The sequence below is a fragment of the Leucoraja erinacea genome, chromosome 4 (genome assembly GCF_028641065.1).
Source record: "Leucoraja erinacea ecotype New England chromosome 4, Leri_hhj_1, whole genome shotgun sequence".
NCBI classification, from domain to species: Eukaryota; Metazoa; Chordata; class Chondrichthyes; order Rajiformes; family Rajidae; genus Leucoraja; species Leucoraja erinaceus.
The window spans coordinates 59365351-59384360 of record NC_073380.1 but is presented as its reverse complement, the minus strand read 5'-3'; the positions used below and the strand labels follow the sequence as shown (position 1 = coordinate 59384360).

At 45.6% G+C, this 19010-nt stretch overlaps 1 protein-coding gene across 4 annotated transcripts in view; it reads right to left on the bottom strand.

The window, feature by feature from the left end:
* Positions 1-203: 203 nt before the first annotated feature.
* LOC129696459 (protein spire homolog 1-like) overlaps positions 204-19010 on the bottom strand; it is a 163775-nt gene continuing 144968 nt past the window's right edge. The window contains exons 13-18 of one of the 4 annotated variants that reach the window (XM_055634366.1): positions 18784-18957; positions 14566-14703; positions 12633-12703; positions 7071-7098; positions 6811-6956; positions 204-2148 (exon numbers count right to left, since the gene is read on the bottom strand). In XM_055634366.1, coding sequence (XP_055490341.1) covers positions 1881-2148; positions 6811-6956; positions 7071-7098; positions 12633-12703; positions 14566-14703; positions 18784-18957 — 825 coding nt within the window. In that variant the 3' untranslated portion in view covers positions 204-1880. The remainder of the gene's footprint in view (positions 2149-6810; positions 6957-7070; positions 7099-12632; positions 12704-14565; positions 14704-18783; positions 18958-19010) is intronic. The other 3 variants (XM_055634367.1, XM_055634368.1, XM_055634369.1) reach the window with 3 other exon arrangements.

Below are 19010 nucleotides of genomic sequence, written 5' to 3'. Positions count from 1 at the left end.
GGTCTCTGGCTCTGCAAGGCAGCAACTCTTAACACCTCGCCACCCCTCTGCATTTCTGGGGGCACAGGAGAACAAAATAATTTATTTCCAATTTTTAATCAAAAACATGTGGAACAGTTTTCCATGAAGAAAAGTAAGACGAGCTTCAAATGAAGACCTTGGGTGACTATTTTGTAAAGAAATACATAGACATAAATGATTAAATATAAGCTGAAATGATGAGAAGATAAAACTGGAGAGAGTTTAAAACAAATTAAGTAATTCCAATGTAATAAGTGAACAAGTGTTTAATTTGTAAAGATATTTCATAATGCATGATAAGATGCCGAGCAGACAGTTATTGACTCCTGGGACTAACAATGCCGTTGAAAGTGAAGCAATCAATCAAACACATAAAAACACCAGTTGTAATTTGGCTTTGATGTTTTCCCAGGACAGCACGCAACGAAAAGTTTAGCGCGGTTTCTCAGTGCACATGTCAATAATAAATAAACCAATACCAATAGGAGATTTTTAATAAGGAAACCATGATTAGCTTGCACTTCGAACATCAACTAGGCTTTAATAAACTCCAGCATTTGTCACATGTTCACGTGTACCTGGAGGCTGACCACTCCTTACACCCAGGTTGGAAAAGTTGTACGCAGGCCCGCAGACACAGTGCGAATCCCTTCACCACAAAGGCAGGAGAATGGGGTTGAGATGGAAAGATAGATCGTTCATGAGTAGAGCTGATGGGCCGAATGGCCTAATTCTGCTCCTATAACTTGTGAACTGCTAAATGACAGACAATAGGCTCAATAAAGATTGCAGTGTTTTTTTTAATGAACACTTGAACAGTCAATGCATTTACAAGGAACAAACAGGAGCCACAGGAGCCAGCAATAAACCAGCATCTGCAGTTCCTCGTGTCTACATACAGGAGTCTCGATGGGTCAAGTGAACTGAATGGCAATCTTGTTCACATCAGCTCTATAATATAATTTAGAAACTATATATTGCAACACATCCAGGCGCACAAGTTGGGGAGCGGAGGGGAAACAGGGTGAGCGGTAGGAGGAAGGAATGAAAGAGTAAGGAGATTGTGGCAACCTATTCCTTAAGTGCTCAGGCTGGGAACCACAGAGAGTGCGGAAAGGCAATACTTGGGTCGGTAATGGGTCTGTTGCATCATGCCTGATTAGCTGAATTGGTAACTGCTCACAATGCTACAGTCAGGAAGAAAATCAAAATTAGTTGTTTTTTTTTTAAAAGGGCATGAAGCAAATACTTCATCTAAGTGCAAAACTTGTCTTGTGTAAGCTGGCATTTAGCAAGCGTCCACCGCCAGTCTGACAAATACTGACAATTATTTGGAGCATTACCAGTGATCAACGTGATAATTCCGACATTGTCCACGTTAAACATAAAATGACTTCTTCAATTCATAGAAAAGTGAGCCCCCAGTGTCCATCAGATCCAAAAACAATCTTCCTCACTAGTCTAGAGACACGAACCATACTTTAAAAACACAATCGCATAAGATTATTCAGAAGATGTTGCACGTTAATCTATGTCCATCTGTAGTATATTGCAGAATGACACTGCACAGATTAAATATCATACGTTATCAACAATGTCAGTGGGGCCCAAATCGACTATTAATAAAATATATTACAATTATATACAGGTAACTTACATTATTTCATCTTCAATAAGACCCCTTCACAATGATATGTCCATAGAGATCAATCCTTTTGTTAACAGGTGAAAGTTACACACGTGGGATTTTAGCACGATCACTTCACCTTCTTGTATTTTATGTGTACAATTATTTCTTTCGGCGATGGCAGTCCAAAACAGAACTTCAGGAAGAGGGGAGAAATTAAAAAGGCACAAGTCTAAACCTCTTTTATAGTTCGCTCCTTTGGTGTTGCCAATCGGAACTCCAGGGTGCTGGTGGGGGACATATAAAAGGACTGTGTTTTCCGTTTTAACCGGGCTCGCTTGTTGGCCAAGACCAGGCTCCGGCGGCTGGAGCTGATGATTTCCGAAATAAATTTCTTACAGTCAACACAAACTTCCATCGTGCTCCAGTCCTCCATCAGCTCTTTGGGAAACTCCAGGTTATCAGCCGACTTCTCAGAGGGTTTGGATACGTAGGGGAACCTGTGAAAGATCGAGCGTTAGAGAGTCTGTTTGAATCGTGAGGCCACTCCAGCTTACAAACTCCCCGTTGGTTGTACGAGACCAAGTTCAGAGGCACGCTTTACTATTGAGCATCAGACAAGAGAAAGGACAGACAACACCATGTCATTCCGTGTCCGACTCAAGTCAAGTATATGCACAAGTACCCCCGGTCACTCCCTCTTCTCCCCTCTCCCATCAGGCAAACGGTACAAAAGTTTGGAAACTCAACTTCCAGATTCAGGGAAGTCATCAGTCTGAAGAAGGGTTTTGACCCGAAACGTCACCCATTCCTTCTCCCCAGAGATGCTGCCTGTCCCGCTGAGTTACTCCAGCATTTTGTGTCTACCTTCGATTTAGCCAGCATCTGCAGTTCTTTCCTACACATCCTATCAATAACTAGAGAACAGTCCTGACCTACCATCTGCCTCATTGGAGACCCATGGAATATCTTTTATCGGTTCATGTTTTAGGCGTAGAGTTAAGCCCATCGTCTACTCCGCCATTTAATCACGGCTGAACTATCTTTCCCTCTTGACTCAATTAGAAACATAGAAATTAGGTGCAGGAGTAGGCCATTCGGCCCTTCGAGCCTGCACCGCCATTCAATATGATCATGGCTGATCATCCAACTCAGTATCCCGTACCTGCCTTCTCTCCATACCCTCTGATCCCCTTAGCCACAAGGGCCACATCTAACTCCTCTTAAATATAGCCAATGAACTGGCCTCAACTACCCTCTGTGGCAGAGAGTTCCAGAGATTCACCACTCTCTGTGTGAAAAAAGTTCTTCTCATCTCGGTTTTAAAGGATTTCCCCCTTATCCTTAAGCGGTGACCCCTTGTCCTAGACATCCCCAACATCGGGAGCAATCTTCCTGCATCTAGCCTGTCCAACCACTTAAGAATTTTGTAAGTTTCTATAAGATCCCCTCTCAATCTCCTAAATTCTAGAGAGTATAAACCAAGTCTATCCATTCTTTCTTCATAAGACAGTCCTGACATCCCAGGAATCAGTCTGGTGAACCTTCTCTGCACTCCCTCTATGGCAATAATGTCCTTCCTCAGATTTGGAGACCAAAACTGTACGCAATACTCCAGGTGTGGTCTCACCAAGACCCTGTACAACTGCAGTAGAACCTCCCTGCTCCTATACTCAAATCCTTTTGCTATGAAAGCTAACATACCATTCACTTTCTTCACTGCCTGCCTGTTTTTGCCACCAAAATTGATAACCTCACATTTATCCACATTATACTGCATCTGCCAAACATTTGCCCACTCACCCAGCCTATCCAAGTCACCTTGCAGTCTCCTAGCATCCACCTCACAGCTAACACTGCCCCCCAGCTTAGTGTCATCCGCAAACCTGGAGATATTGCCTTCAATTCCCTCATCCAGATCATTAATATATATTGTAAATAGCTGGGGTCCCAGCACTGAGCCTTGCGGTACCCCACTAGTCACTGCCTGCCATTGTGAAAAGGACCCGTTTTCTCCTACTCTTTGCTTCCTGTTTGCCAGCCAGTTCTCTATCCACATCAATTCTCCTGCCTTCTCCCCATAATCCCAGACAACCCTTAATCGGACTTTACCTTGCACTAAACGTTATTCCCTTTATCATGTATGTGCATATTGAACCGCTCGATTGTAATCATGTATACTCTTTCCACTGACTGAATTACACGTAATAAATAACTAAAGCTTTTCACTGTACCTCTGCACAACATGACAATAATTTAAATGAACTCAACTAAACTAAATACGGTGAGGTACAGGTACAATAAAAACCTTGCTCGCAGAAGAATCACTGGCACACACAATCAGACTACATAAAAAATATATAAATGATACATAAATTCTGCAAGACAGTAAAAAGACTGTGCATAGACTGGGTGGCACGGTGTCGCAGCGATAGTGTCGCTGCCTTACAGTCAGAGACCCGGGTTCCATCCTGACTACGGGTGCTGTCTGTAGGGAGTTTGTACATTCTTCCATTGACTGCGTAGGTTTTCCCAGGGTGCTCCATTTTATTCCCACACTCCAAAGTACAGGTTTGTAGGTTAATTGGTTTTGGTAAAGATTGTAAATTGTCCCTAGTATGTGTAGGATAGCGCTAGCAGATGGGGATCGCTGGTCGGTGTGGACTCGGTGGCACTAAGGGCCTGTTTCCGTGCTGCATCTCTAAACTAAACTAAAAATATTAGTACCAAGGACAATGAGAAGAAGCAAGTCTACAGTAGTGTAAGAGGGAATCTGTAGTGTTATATTGCAGGGGTACGACTCGATGTGCATGCACTGTACTGGGGGCTCTGACTTTGCCGCCGGGGGCTCTGACTTTGACTCTGACATCGAGGGGGAGAGGGAAGTGCAGGGGAGAGATAAGTTTTTTTTGCCTTCCATCACAGCGAGGAGGAGATGCGCTGTGATGGATGTCTGTGTAAATTGTGTTGTGTCTTGGTCTTTTTTTCTTGTATGTATGACTGCAGAAACAACATTTCACTTGAGCAACTATGAGGTTCAAGTGACAAATAAATTGTATTGTATTGTATTGTATTGTACTGATGAAATATAAAAGTTGCCAATTTTTAACTGCTAATCTAAATCTGAACCCATCATTTGATTGAGGATGATCATGTAGGTATGGTGGCTAGGCCTGTACTCACTGGAATTTGGAAGGATGAGGGGGTACCTCATTAAAACTTCACGAAGAGTGAAATAATTGGATAGAGTGGATGTGGAGAGGGGAGGAGGATGTTTCCACTAGTGGGAGATTCCAGGACCAGAGGGCACAGTCTTTGAATAAAAGGACACACCTTTAGAAAAGATGATGAGGTGGAATTTCTTTAGTCAGAGGGTGGTGAATCTGTGGAATTCATTGCCACAGATGTCTATGGAGGACAACATTGGGGTTTTAAGGCGGATTTTTGATTCGTAAGGGTGTCAGTCAGGGGTTATGGGGAGAAGGCAGGAGATTGGGGTTGAGAGGGAAAGATAGATCAGCCATGATTGAATAGTGGAGCCTTGACTCAATGGGCCAAATGTTCCTATGAGTTATGAACTTATGTGGGAAACTCTGAGGCAATCTCTTCCTCATGCTTGATAAATACATGTGACATTTCTTAATCCAAACAGTGGTCACAATAACCAATGTCTTCTCTCTGGAAAACCTCACATCATCTGTAAACTTTGTAAACAGGTTGAGAGGCACAACAACAAACCACCAAAATAAAACTGTCAGGAAATTCATCCAACTCTAACGTAAAGGATTAATGTATTTTATTTGTGTTGTCTTTTTTTTAACTGTCTTGTGTGTAATGCGTAGTCTTTCCGCTGACTGGTGAGCAGTCAACAAAGGTTCTACCTGGGCACCTGTGACAATAAGGTCAACAAAACTAATTTATATATAATTTATGCTTTTGAGTGTTGTCTGAGTGTAGGTTCCTGTGATGCTGCTGCAAGCAAGATTTTCATTGTAACTATACAAATGACAATAAACTCAACTTGACATAACTTGATTTCTGAGCTTTTTTCCATCAACCTTCATGGTAAAGACTTACTTGCCTGCATATCCATTTACTACAACTATAACCACCCCTCCAATCACTACTCTAGGAATGGCCAAAGTCCGTTCATTTTGCAAAATATCTCCAGCTATAATTTGTTAACGTTATCATTTGTATTCCAAATTCCAGTTAATGTTCCCAGCAGGAGGCGGCTTCTATTCTTGGAGCTAGTTCTGCCACTTAACTAGACCACAGTAATATCTACCTCACATCCTATTTGTCTGCATTTAGAATCATAGAATTATACAGAGTAGAAACGGACCCATCGGCCCATCTTGCCCATACCGGCTGGCCAACATGCCCCATCTACACTAGTCCCACCTGCCTGCATTTGGCCCAAATCCTTCTTTATTCCACATTAACACCAATAATTGCACTGAAGTAAAATAATCAAATAAACTATAAGATCAGAGAATGCTCAAAACACTCAGAAGGTCAGGAAGCATCAATGGAGAGAAATACAGCACAGAAACTGGCCCTTCGGCCCAACTTGCCCATGCCGAGCAAAGTGCCCCATCTACACAGTCCCAGTTGCCCGCCTTTGGCCCATATCCCTCTAAACCCTTCCTAGCCAAGTACCCGTCCAAGTGTCTTTTAAATGGAGACAGACACAGGGTAAATGTTCGGATGAACTTTGATAAATATTCCCGTGTTTCCTTCCCCCTTTCACCCCATTGGTGCTGCTTGACCTGCCAAGGGCTTCCAGCGACTTTATTTCAGACATTTCAGGTATTTTGCCTTGGTTGTCACGGGACATGTTTGAGTTTAGTTTATTGTCACGTGTACCGAGGCACAGTGAAAAGCTTGTGTTGCGCGCTAACCAGTCAGCGGAAAGCCAAATACATGATTACAATCGATACGTCCACAGTGTAAAGATACATGATAACGGTAATAGCGTTTAGTGCAAGATAAAGTCCAGCAAAGTCCGATTAAAGATAGTCCGAGAGTCTCCAGTGAGATAGACAGTAGCTCAGGACTGCTTTGTAGTTATAATAGGATGGTTCAGTTGCCTGATAACAGCTGGAACTGTGGTGCTTTGTGTGTGTGACTGTGGGACGGGGGGGGCTGGTGTGCAATACCTGGCGAGACCCTTGTGCTGCCCCTCGTGCCGACGTCGGCTGCTCGGAGCCTTCTCTGCTTTCGGTACTTTGCTCTCTTTCGGCAAGGTCGACGGTCCCAGGGAAAAGATGGGGAGGTTGCTGTAGGGTTTGGATGGCAACCGCATCTGCATCAGGGACACACAAGGCTGTTGAGATTATTACATCTTCTTAAACGAGCAGCCCACTTATTAATAGACACAGAAATTAATTTGGACATAAATCTCAGCAAATGAACGTACCTTCTTACAACACTGTGAACACACCGGTCTGTGGAGAGATAACAAAGTCTTAAAAACAGGTCAATAATCATAGCGGCCTTCCTGACTAAAGCAACCTACTGCAGTGGCAATGCTGCCGAGTTTATCAACAATTGCAATACAGTTCCCATCACCAGTTACCCCAACCAAAAGCAATCAATTAATATCAGATTTAGCAATTTTAATGTTATATACTAAATGCACCTCCGATTTGCATTAACGAGTCATAGAGCGTGGAAACAGGCCTTTCGGCCCAACTTTCCCATGCTGAACAACATGTCCCATTTACAGTGTTTAGGAAGGAACTGCAGATGCTGGAGAATCGAAGGTTACACAAAAAAGCTGGAGAAACTCAGCGGGTGCAGCAACATCTATGGAGCGAAGGAAATAGGCAACGTTTCGGGCCGAAACCCTTCTTCAGGAGAAGCCCTTTCGGCCCGAAACGTTGCCTATTTCCTTCGCTCCATAGATGCTGCTGCACCCGCTGAGTTTCTCCAGCTTTTTTGTGTCCCATTTACAATTGTCCCACCTGCCTACGTTTGGCTAATATCCCTTTAAACCTGTCCTAGCCATGAACCTGTCCAAATGTTTCTTAAATGTTGTGATAGTACCTACCACAACTACCTCCTCCAGTAGCTTGATCTATTTACCTACCACCATTTGTGTAAAAAAGGTGTCCCTCAGGTTCCTATTAAATCTTTCCCTTGCCTGCGTAAACGACTCTGCGTATTTACCCTATTCCCCTCATTATCTTAGATCTATGATAACCCTTCATCCTCCTGCACTCCAAGAAATAAATTCCTAGCCTGCTCAACCTCTCCCTAATAGCTCAGGCCCTCAAGTCCTGGCAACATCCTCGTAAATTTTCTCTGCACTCTTTCCAGCTTAACACCATCTTTCCTATAACAGGATGACCAAATATTTAGATAACTGCAACCAGAATATCATTAAACTAACATAAGTCTCACTCAGGCAGGCTCCATGCCTAATGGGCCAATCTATAAAGTGACATCTGAGGTTAATGGGTCGTAATGTCACCCAGGTCAGAAGTCCCTTTGCTAAAAGTGTGCTAGATTGCGGGATGATTCTCGAGTGCAGAGCAGAGGGAGTGGGGTTGTCAATGGGGTTGTCTTTTCGAAGGGCCATTAAACCGGGCTGTCATGGATGCAAAATATCCATTGGAATTATTTCAAAGAAAGTCGCAGTTTTATAGGACTTTGGTTCGGCCATGGTTGAAGTATAGTATGCAGTTCTGGTTGACACATTACATTACATGTGCATGCTTTGGAGAGGGTGCAGGTTTACTGGAATGCTGCCTGGTTCTTTAGCTCTTCAGACTGATATACCAATTAACCTACAAACCCTGGACGTCTTTGGAGTGCGGGAGGAAACCGGAGAAAACAGATGCAGTCACAGGAAGAATGTACATACTCCATGCAGACAGCACCCGTAGTCACGATTGAACCTGGGTCTCTGGCGCTGTAAGGCAGCAACTCTACCGCTGTGCCACTGTGCCGCTGAGTTGAGAATTGTTTAGGGATGTGGGTGGAGAGGGAGGGGAGTGATAGGTGCAAGGTCCACCAAGGCTCAGGGGAGGGAGGCAAGGGGGAAGGGAAAATAAATGGGTGGAGGTTTATAAAGCTTTTAATATTCAACTGTTGATTAAATGGAGGCATAGTGGGTCAGTTTAGTGCTAGCTGGGGCTTACAGGTTGCATACTCACTTCTGGATCAGAGGTGACAAGTTCCATTCCCAAAATATGAATGCAAAACCTGGGATGATGCTCTGGATGCAATCCTTGGTTTCAATCAACCTCCCAGTGATGTAAAAGATTTAATGGGACTATCCCAAAGATAGATGGGTTTGTAGGTTAATTGGCCCCTGTAAAATTCCCCCTAGTGTGTAGGGAGTGGATGGTGGTGTGAACCGGTGATCGATGGTCGGCATGGACTCTGGGCCGAAGGGGTTTATTTCCATGCAGTATCTTTTAATTCAATTAAATCTTAAAGTATTCTTACAGTGCCCTAGTCATTTTGGTGTTGATGAGAAAAACAAGTGAGAGGCATTAAATTTGACATCTTCAATGAACAGGAAAGATCAGATTTTCAGCAAGTGATGCATCACATTCAGTGCCAAACAACCACCTCATACTGAAACTGAGAGTAACGTTACATCATGCATTTGGGCCATTCAAGTCGCAAACCAGCAATGCTACAAATACTAAAGTGCATTTTGCGTATTTTTCTCCTCAGAAACTATCTGCACAGAAACCTCATGATGACCAAACCTCAGAAGGATTAACGCAAACTCTTAACCCATTTGGAGTGTGACCTCAAAGAACAGGGCCACATAGAGACACAGCTGCTGGCTGCCTCAGTTCCAGATTCAGTCCTGACCTCGGGAGCTGTCCGTACGCAGTTTGCAGGTTCTCCCTGTGACAGCGTGGGTTTTCTCCGGGTGCTCCAGTTTTCGCCCATCACAAAGGCGGGCAGGTTTTATTGGTCAATTGGCCTCTGTAAATTGTCCTGGTGTGTATGAAGTGGATGAAACATAGAACTAGTGTGAACGAGTAATCGATGGTCTACGTGGACTGGGCGGCCCATTAAATTTGTTTCCACTTTGTATCTCTAAACTAAATTAAACTAGTGGGTGGCGCAGCAGTAGAGTTGCTGCTTTACAGCGGCAGAAATCCGGGTTCAATCAGGACTACGGGTGCTGTCTGTACGGAGTTTGCACATTCTCCCTCTGACTGTGTGAGTTTTGTCCGGATGCTCCGGTTTCATCCCACATTCCAAAGACATACGGGTTTGTAGGTTAATTGGCTTCTATAAACGTTTTCCCGAGAGTGCAGGATAGAACTAGTGGCGCCGACTCAGTGGTTGACGTAGACTCAGATGTCCAAAGGGCCTGTTTCCACGCTGTATCTCTAGTCTAAACAGCTGCCGTGCATCATTTTGTCTTTACACAAAATGAAACCACAGAGCTGAAATTTGAGATCTTTGTGGTCCGCCAACTATAGAGCATTGTGGGCAGAACCAGGCTGGCTCCACACGCCACATCCTAGTGGTGGCAATTGTGGGAATAGTGTGGGGTGGCGCAGCAGTAGAGTTGCTGCCTTACAGCGCCAGAGACCCTCTGACTGAGTTTTCTTAGGGTGCTCTGGTGTCCTCCCACACTCCAAATATGTGCAGGTTTGCAGGTTAATTGCCCCCTAGTGTGTAGGGTGCAAAACTGGGATAACATTGAACTAGTGTTCGGCTGATTGTTGGTCAGCACTGTCTTGGTGGGTTGAGGATCCTGTTTTCATCCTGTATATCTAAACTAAACTAAACCTCAGTTCGCTTACAAAGGGAACTCATGATTTGTGTAACCAGATCCCACAGTACTTAGAAGACACAAGTAATTGCAGATGTGTAGAAAGGAAATGCAAATGCTGGTTTCAACCGAAGATAGACACTGCAGATGCTGGAATCCTGAGCAAAACACAAAGTGTTGGTGGAACTAACGAGCTAACTAAACTAACAGAGGCAATAGGGTCTTGACCTACCACAAACTGTTAATAATACTGCCTTGGTTGGAGTGGAGAGAGACAGGGCAAAGCCTCTCCCATTGTCTTTATGGAGGCCCCCCTGTTGACAGAGGAGGGACCAGATGGAAGCCACGTTCTCCCCTTGAGTGCTGCCAATGGGTTGCTGCAGCTGGCTGGGGCTATGGGCTGTGAGACTGTGGGGCTGTGGGCCTGGGGCTGTGGGCCTGGGCCTGGGGGGCTGGGCCTGGGGGGCTGTGGGCCTGGGGCTGTGGGCCTGGGGCTGTGGGGCTGTGGGCTGTGGGGCTGTGGGCTGTGGGGCTGCTGTGAGACTGTGGGGCCTGGGCTGGGGCTGTGGGGCTGTGGGCTGTGGGGCTGGGGCTGTGGGGGCTGTGGGGGGCTGTAGGGGCTGTGGGGGCTGGGGGCTGTGGCTGTGAGGGGCTGTGGGGCTGTGGGGCTGGGGCTGTGGGCTGTGGGGCTGGCTGGGGCTGGGCCTGGGGGCTGGGGCTGTGGTGGGGGGGGCTGGGGCTGTGGGCTGGGGGGCTGTGGGGCTGTGGGGCTGGGGCTGTGGGGCTGTGTGGGGCTGTGAGACTGTGGGGGGCCTGGGGCTGTGGGGCCTGGGGGCTGTGGGGCTGTGGGCTGTGGGGCTGGGGGCCTGGGGCTGTGGGGCTGGGGCTGTGAGACTGTGGGCCTGGGGCTGTGAGACTGTGGGCCTGGGGCCTGGGGCTGTGGGCCTGGGCCTGGGGGCTGTGGGGCTGTGGGGCTGTGGGGTGGGGCTGGGGCTGTGGGGCTGTGAGTGGGCCTGTGGGCCTGGGGCTGTGGGCCTGGGGCTGGGGCTGTGGGGCTGGGGCTGTGGGGGCCCTGGGGCTGACTGTGGGCCTGTGGGCCTGGGGCTGTGGGCCTGGGGCTGTGGGCCTGGGGCTGTGGGGCTGTGGGGGGGCTGGGGCTGGGGCTGGGGCTGGGGCTGTGGGACTGTGGGCCTGGGGCTGTGAGCTGTGGGGGGCTGTGGGGCTGGGGGGGCTGGGGGCTGGGGCCTGGGGCTGGGGGCCTGTGGGCTGTGGGGCTGTGGGCCTGGGGCTGTGGGGGGGCTGTGGGGCTGGGGCTGTGGGGCTGTGGGGCCTGGGGCTGTGGGGCTGGGGCTGTGGGGCTGTGGGGCTGTGGGCCTGGGGCTGGCTGAGAATGGTGAAATCCTGGGAAAAGGCCAATACCTTGGCTTGTGAGGGATACATTAACATCAGAGGAAGTGTAGGACAAAAACATTAACTTTCAACCTGTTAAGCCCTGGTGACAATAATGAAAACTCTATCAACTATAGACATATTTGACAGCACACATCCCCACTCATCTTGTTGATCTGGTTTACCACCCTCTGTGTGAAAAGTTGCCCCTCAAGTTTTTATTAAACCTTTCCCCTCTCACCGTAAACCTATGCCCTCCAGTTCATAATTCCCCTTCCCTAGGAAAAAGATTATACATTCACCCTATCTATTCACGTCATGATTTTACACACCTCCACAAGATCTAGACTCTACAAAGTCCTAGCCTGCCCTCATCTACCTGCTCTTGAAGGAATAAAGTCCTAGCCTGCCCAACCCTGTAACTCAGTCCCTCGAGTCCTGGCAATGTAATAGCTGTCAAATATTTCCCGTAGTTTAGTTTAGAGATACAGTGTGGAAACAGGCTCTTTGGCCCATTGAGTAGTTTGATGTCCTGCACACCAGGGGAAATGTACAAAAATCAATTAACTTACAAACCCACACATGTTTGGGATGTGGGTGGAAACCGAAGCACCCTAAAGAAACCCACGCAGTCACTGGGAGCACGTACAAACTCCACACAGACAGCACCTGAGGTCAGGAACTAATATGGGTCTCTGGCGCTGTAAGGCAGCAGCTCCACGGCTGCGCCACTATGCCGCTGCACACGTTGATAACCGTTAGCTCACACCTGAAGGAAGAGCAGAAGCAAAGCAGCTACAAGACAAGGTGATAGAGGATGCATGAAGGTGTGAGGCTAACCTTTTGCAGAATTGGCAGGTGTACGACCAGGTGAAAATGGAGAACCTCTTTGTCCGGCAGCAGAAACACAGCTGTAGAGAGAGAGAGAGAGAGAGAGAATCAAGTCACACTTAGTACCATGTGTCAGAACAGGCCAGTCAAGAGTGTTTTATTGCCATGTGGCCCTGAAACAGAACAATGAATTCTCACTTACAGCAACACAACAGATATGTAAACGTAATAGCCATAATAAACAACAAGGAGAGAGAGAGAGAGAGAGAGGGGGAGGGGGAGGGGGAGGGAGAGAGATTTTTCATTTCCCTGTTCTGGGTAAAACCCTATCTGTTCTCCTCATCACTTCTATTTAATCACTCCTCAGCCTCCTTCAAAGTAGGTGAGACTAGCTTAGATGTGGTATCTTGGTCAGCACGCACAAGTTGGGCCGAAGGCGTGTTTCCATGCTGTATGACTCTCCTAACTCAATCATTATGTGTTATGAAATGTTTAGACCGTCATTTGAACAGGCAAGGCACAGAAGGATATGGATCTAATGTGGATAAATGGGATCAGTGTAGATGTGCAAACAGATCTGTACAACGTGGGCCAAGGGACCCATTTCTGTGCTGAACGACTCAGACGTATGGGCTAGTCTAGGAAAGAAGGGCCAATTTCCTTCCCTGATGGACAATGGAAAACACAGCATGGTTTTAAAATAATCACAGGGTGTTTTTTGGTGACTATATAAGGCATGGAGTATTTGGAATATCGTGAGCAGTTTTGGGCCCCATATCTGAGGAAGGATATGCTGGGGTAGGAGAGGGTCCTGAGAAGGTTGACGAGAATGATCACAGGAATCATTGGGTTAACATATGATGAGCGTTTGATGGCACTGGGCCTGTACTCGCTGGTGTTTAGAAGGATGAGGGGGAACCTCATTGAAACGTACTAAATAGTGAAAGATTTGGATAGAGTGAATGTGGAGAGGATGTTTCCACTAGTGGGAGAGTCTAGGACCAGAGGACTTTAGAAAAGAGATGAGGAGGATTTTCCTTAGCCAGAGGGTGGTGAATCTGGAATTCATTGCCACAGGTGGCTGTGGAGACCAAGTCATTTGATATTTTTGTCAGAGATTGAGACATTCATGATTAGTATGGGTGTCAGGAGATATGCGTAGAAGGCAGAATAAGGTTGGCCGAAGGGTCTCTTTCATGCTGTGTGACCCAGTGACTATTTAATGATCTTATGCCTTGAAAAGCACTATACCAATGCAAGTCTGTTGTTTTAGTAATGTTCTTGAGAATTGAAAAAAAAACAGTCATCAAATAGGCTTTTATTCCCATACGCCAGTGAGGCGGATACTAAAATGGTCAATGAGTTTTGTATTCTGGATTCCAAAACTTCTTTACAATTATTTTGTCTCTGATTTAAAATGTTTTTTTGTCTGTGTGGTTTGCAAGGCAGGTCATTGATCAGGAGGTTTCAGATGAAGGCTCCGACTGAGAAAATGCTTGTCATGGGAATTTTGAGTCATTGTCATATGCTCATTGCCCCAAAATAGAAATCCTAAATAGTTTAGTTCTCCAAAGTCTCATGTTATTGACCAGAGCCACTCTTGTAAACATCTTCTGAACCCTTTCGAATGCCAGCACATCCTTCCTCAGATATGGGGCATAAAATTGCACAATTTGCTTCTTCCTGCATATTGAAATATTGCTTATATTCTGTTTTTTTGTCAGAACTCATACATCTGCAGATTGTTTTGCTTTTCTATCACGTGATGTCCGTCAGAAGGGAGACGTGGTTCTCCCGGTGTTTAGGAGTCGACCATGGAGAGAGAGAGAGAGAGAGAGGGGAGAGAGAAAGGTGAGAAAAGTTCTTTAAAGAATTTTTAAAGAAGTTGATTGAACTAGTTCAACCCGAGTTGAAACAAGTTGGTTCATCGGCTGACACAAACCTTCCCCTTCTTCAGGGCCGTGTAAACTTCTTTGTATTGCTGGTATTTCTCCAGTTCTGCTTTCACCAGGACTTGTCGGATGTGCATCACCTCCTCCACAGTCAGGGCCAGGCACTCGACTGGGTAACAAAACTCCTCCTGAAACACATCAGTCGCTGTCAGTGCCAGCCTTTGCAGTGCAATGTATTCAATCACTCCATTTTAATTCCAATGAGCACTCATTTTTGTTGCCGATGCAAAATCAATGCAAATAACAATCAGGGAAGGTGGATGATGGATACACTGGCACCACACATGACCTCCCAGAGAATACACACGGATACGAGGACACTCAAGAATTGGCATGTAGGTAGGGCCTATGGAGTTTAGTTCAGAGATACGGCGCGAAAACAAGCCCTTCGGCCCACCGACCATTGATCTCTGCACATTATCACTATCTTACACACACCAGGGATAATTTACAATATTACCAAGCCAATTAGCCTACAAACCTGTACGGCTTCAGAGTGCGGGGAAGAAACCGGAGCACCCGGAGAAATCCCATGCAGGTCATGTGACAGCACCCGTAGACAGGATTGAACCCAGGCCTCTGGTGCTGTGAGGCAGCAACTCTACCGCTAGTCATCGTGTCGCCCGCTATGCAGCACTGCTTCTTGCCCTTCAGTCCAACTGGTCCACATTGACCCATTTATACTAACTAAGCTAATCCTCTCCCTCGCTGGGTGAGAATGGGACAGCATTGACTGTGCATTAGACACAAAATGCTGGAGTAACTCAGCAGGTCATGCAACATCCATGGAGAAGAGGGACGAGTGAGGTTTCGGGTCAGACCGGGTGCTGTGTGGTCCCTGTGTAACCAACACAAGAATGCTTGCATCCACCTTCCTTCAAGTTCAGGCAGTTTGCTGGGAATAGGACACATCCTGTGCACTTTTGCCCCAACCCACAACCTTGTTTCCATTGAGATCTCTCCAATGCTTGAACGCGACACATTGCTGTATTGAAATCTACTGAGCAAAAGCTCGAACATGGGATATTTTAAGCACAGAAATGCACAGGATTGTGAGAAAACAACACAAGTTGAGGAATCACTCTTCAATCATGCAGGGACAACATTTTAAAAATAAGATCGCAAGGCATGATTTGCATTTAATTTCTTTACCCCAATCAACTGAGTGAGAAATAAATTCTAAATTCTCAGTCTTCATGGAGGCCTCCAAAACATACAGTGCCCTCCATAATGTCTGGGACAAAGACCCATCATTTATTTATTTTCCTTTGTACTCCACAATTTGAGATTTGTAATAGAGAAAAAAAAAATCACATGTGGTTAAAGTGCACTGTCAGATTTGAATAGAGGCCATTTTTATACATTTTGGTTTCACCATGTAGAAACTACAGCTGTGTTTATACATAGTCCCCCCATTTCAGGGCACCATAATGTTTGGGACACAGCAATGTCATGTAAATGAAAGTATTTATGTTTAGTATTTTGTTGCATATCCTTTGCATGCAATGAGTGCTTGAAGTGTGCGATTCATGGACATCACCAGTTGTTGGGTGTCTTCTCTGGTGATGCTCTGCCGGGCCTGTTGCTGGGATCAGAAAGTCAAGGTCAGAGAAGGCAAGTGGTGAACAGGCCACATCAGCAACTCCTGGTTCAATGGATCTTTATTATCACTTGGACCAAGGTACAGTGACAGCTTTTCTTGCATACAGATCAGTGAGCTTTTCGCCATACATACAGTGGCTTGCAAAAGTATTCATACCCCTTGAACTTGTCCACATTTTGTCACGTTACAACCACAAACGTAAATGTATTTTATTGGGATTTTATGTGATAGACCAACACAAAGTGGCGCATAATTGTGAAATGGAAGGAAAATGATACATGGTTTTCAATTTTTTTTACAAATAAAAAACTGAAAAGTGTGGCGTGCAAAAGTATTCAGCCCCCTTTACTCTGATACCCCTAAATAAAATCCAGTGCAACTAATTTCCATCAGAAGTCACCTAATTAGTAAATAGAGTCCACTTGTGTGTAATCTAATCTCAGTATAAATACAGCTGTTCCGTGAAGGCCTCAGAGGTTTGTTAGAGAACATTAGTGAACAAACAGCATCATGAAGCCCAAGAAACACACCAGACAGGTCAGGGATAAAGTTGTGGAGAAGTTTAAAGCAGGGTTTGGTTATAAAAAATTATCCCAAGCTTTGAACTTACAGAGCACTGTTCAATCCATCATCCGAAAATGGAAAGAGTATGGCATAACTGCAAACCTACCAAGACATGGCTGTCCACCTAAACTGCAAGGAGAGCATTGATCAGAGAAGCAGCCAAGAGGCCCATGGTAACTCTGGAGGAGCTGCAGAGATCTACAGCTCAGGTGGGAGAATCTGCCCACAGGACAACTATTAGTCGTGCATTCCACAAATCGGGCCTTTATGGAAGAGTGGCAAGAAGAAAGCCATAAGAAGTCCCGTTTGCAGTTTGCCACAAGCCATGTGGGGGACACAGCAAACATGTGGAGGAAGGTGCTCTGGTCAGATGTGACCAAAATTTTGGCCTAAATGCAAAATGCTATGTGTGGCGGAAAACTAACACTGCACATCACCCTGAACACACCATCCCACTGTGAAACATGGTGGCGGCAGCATTATGCTTTGGGGATGCTTTTCTTCAGCAGTGACAGGGAAGCTGGTCAGAGTTGATGGGAAGATGGATGGAGCCAAATACAGGGCAATCTTGGAAGAAAACCTGTTAGAGTCTGCAAAAGACTTGAGACTGGGGCGGAGGTTCACCTTCCAGCAGGACAACGACCCTAAACATACAGCCAGAGGTACAATGGAATGGTTTAGATCAAAGCATATTCATGTGTTAGAATGGCCCAGTCAAAGTCTAGACCTAAATCCAATTGAGAATCTCTGGCAAGACTTGAAAATTGCTGTTCACAGACGATCTCCATCCAATCTGACTGAGCTTGAGCTATTTAGCAAAGAAGAATGGGCAAAAATTTCAGTCTCTAGATGTGCAAAGCTGGTAGAGACATACCCCAAAAGACTTGCAGCTGTAATTGCAGCAAAAGGTGGTTCTGAAGAAGGGTTTCGGCCCGAAACGTTGCCTATTTCCTTCGCTCTATAGATGCTGCTGCACCCGCTGAGTTTCTCCAGCTTTTTTGTGTAACCTGTGGTTCTACAAAGTATTGACTCAGGGGGGCTGAATACTTTTGCACGCCACACTTTTCAGTTTTTTATTTGTAAAAAAAATTGAAAACCATGTATCATTTTCCTTCCACTTCACAATTATGCGCCACTTTGTGTTGGTCTATCACATAAAATCCCAATAAAATACATTTACGTTTGTGGTTGTAACGTGACAAAATGTGGAAAAGTTCAAGGGGTATGAATACTTTTGCAAGCCACTGTAAGTACAATGCCCGGTTAAGTACAGAATGCATAGAAACAGCCCACTCAATCTATGTGCAAGAGTCGCCAGATTCTGGTGCCCGCTCCTATTTCTACAGATGAGTTATTCTTAACTTTAAAAAAAAAAGAAAAAGATTTAAACTAAATCTTCTCTGTTCACCTTCTCAAATGAAGGTACAAAGAATTTGAAGAAAACAAAATAGGACTTAAAAGAAATGGCAATAATAATTCCAAATTTACATAAATTTAGTTTAGAGATACCACACAGAAACAGGCCCCTTGGCCCACCGAGTCCACACCGACCAATGATCACCCATACATTCATTCTATCCTACTGTAGGGACAATTTACAGAAGCCAATTAACCTACGGACCTGCATGTCTTTGGAGTGTGGGAGGAAACCGGAGCACCCAGAGAAAATCCACCCGGACACAAGGAGAACGTACAAACTCTGTACAGACAGCACCCGTAGTCAGGATCGAACCCGGGTCTCTGGCTCTGTGTGGCAGCAACTCTATTGCTCTGCCACCGTGCTGCCCTGAAACCAAGATGTTAACTATAGACAGGACATTGCTGGGTGATGTCATCTTGTCTATATGGTGAAACAGTTCTCAAACAAGTGATTTGAATAGACATTGTCAAGAAAGAGAAGCAGAAAGATTAATTAGATACTGCAAGCCCCACAACAGAGAGAGCAAGGATCTCACAGTGCAATTTGCTGTGGCCTGCATTGAAAGCAAGGAGGATTGTCTTTGCTGGCGAAAGCACATTAAAAGGGAGCAAAGTTGCAAACCTTTGTTCTCCACCACCTGTTGATAAAGACTCCCTCACAGAGTAAACACACAGCCCCCATGATGCCAAACATCACAGCTTCCACGGGGTGAGAGTTAAGCATGGAGACGGCTTGCATGGCTGGGAAAAGCGGTTGGAGGTTCCTCTGGGGCAATAAACCACTTGTCCTGGACACCTGGACAACAGATAGATGGTTACAAGGGGAACCTGCATATCTCACAGTGACGT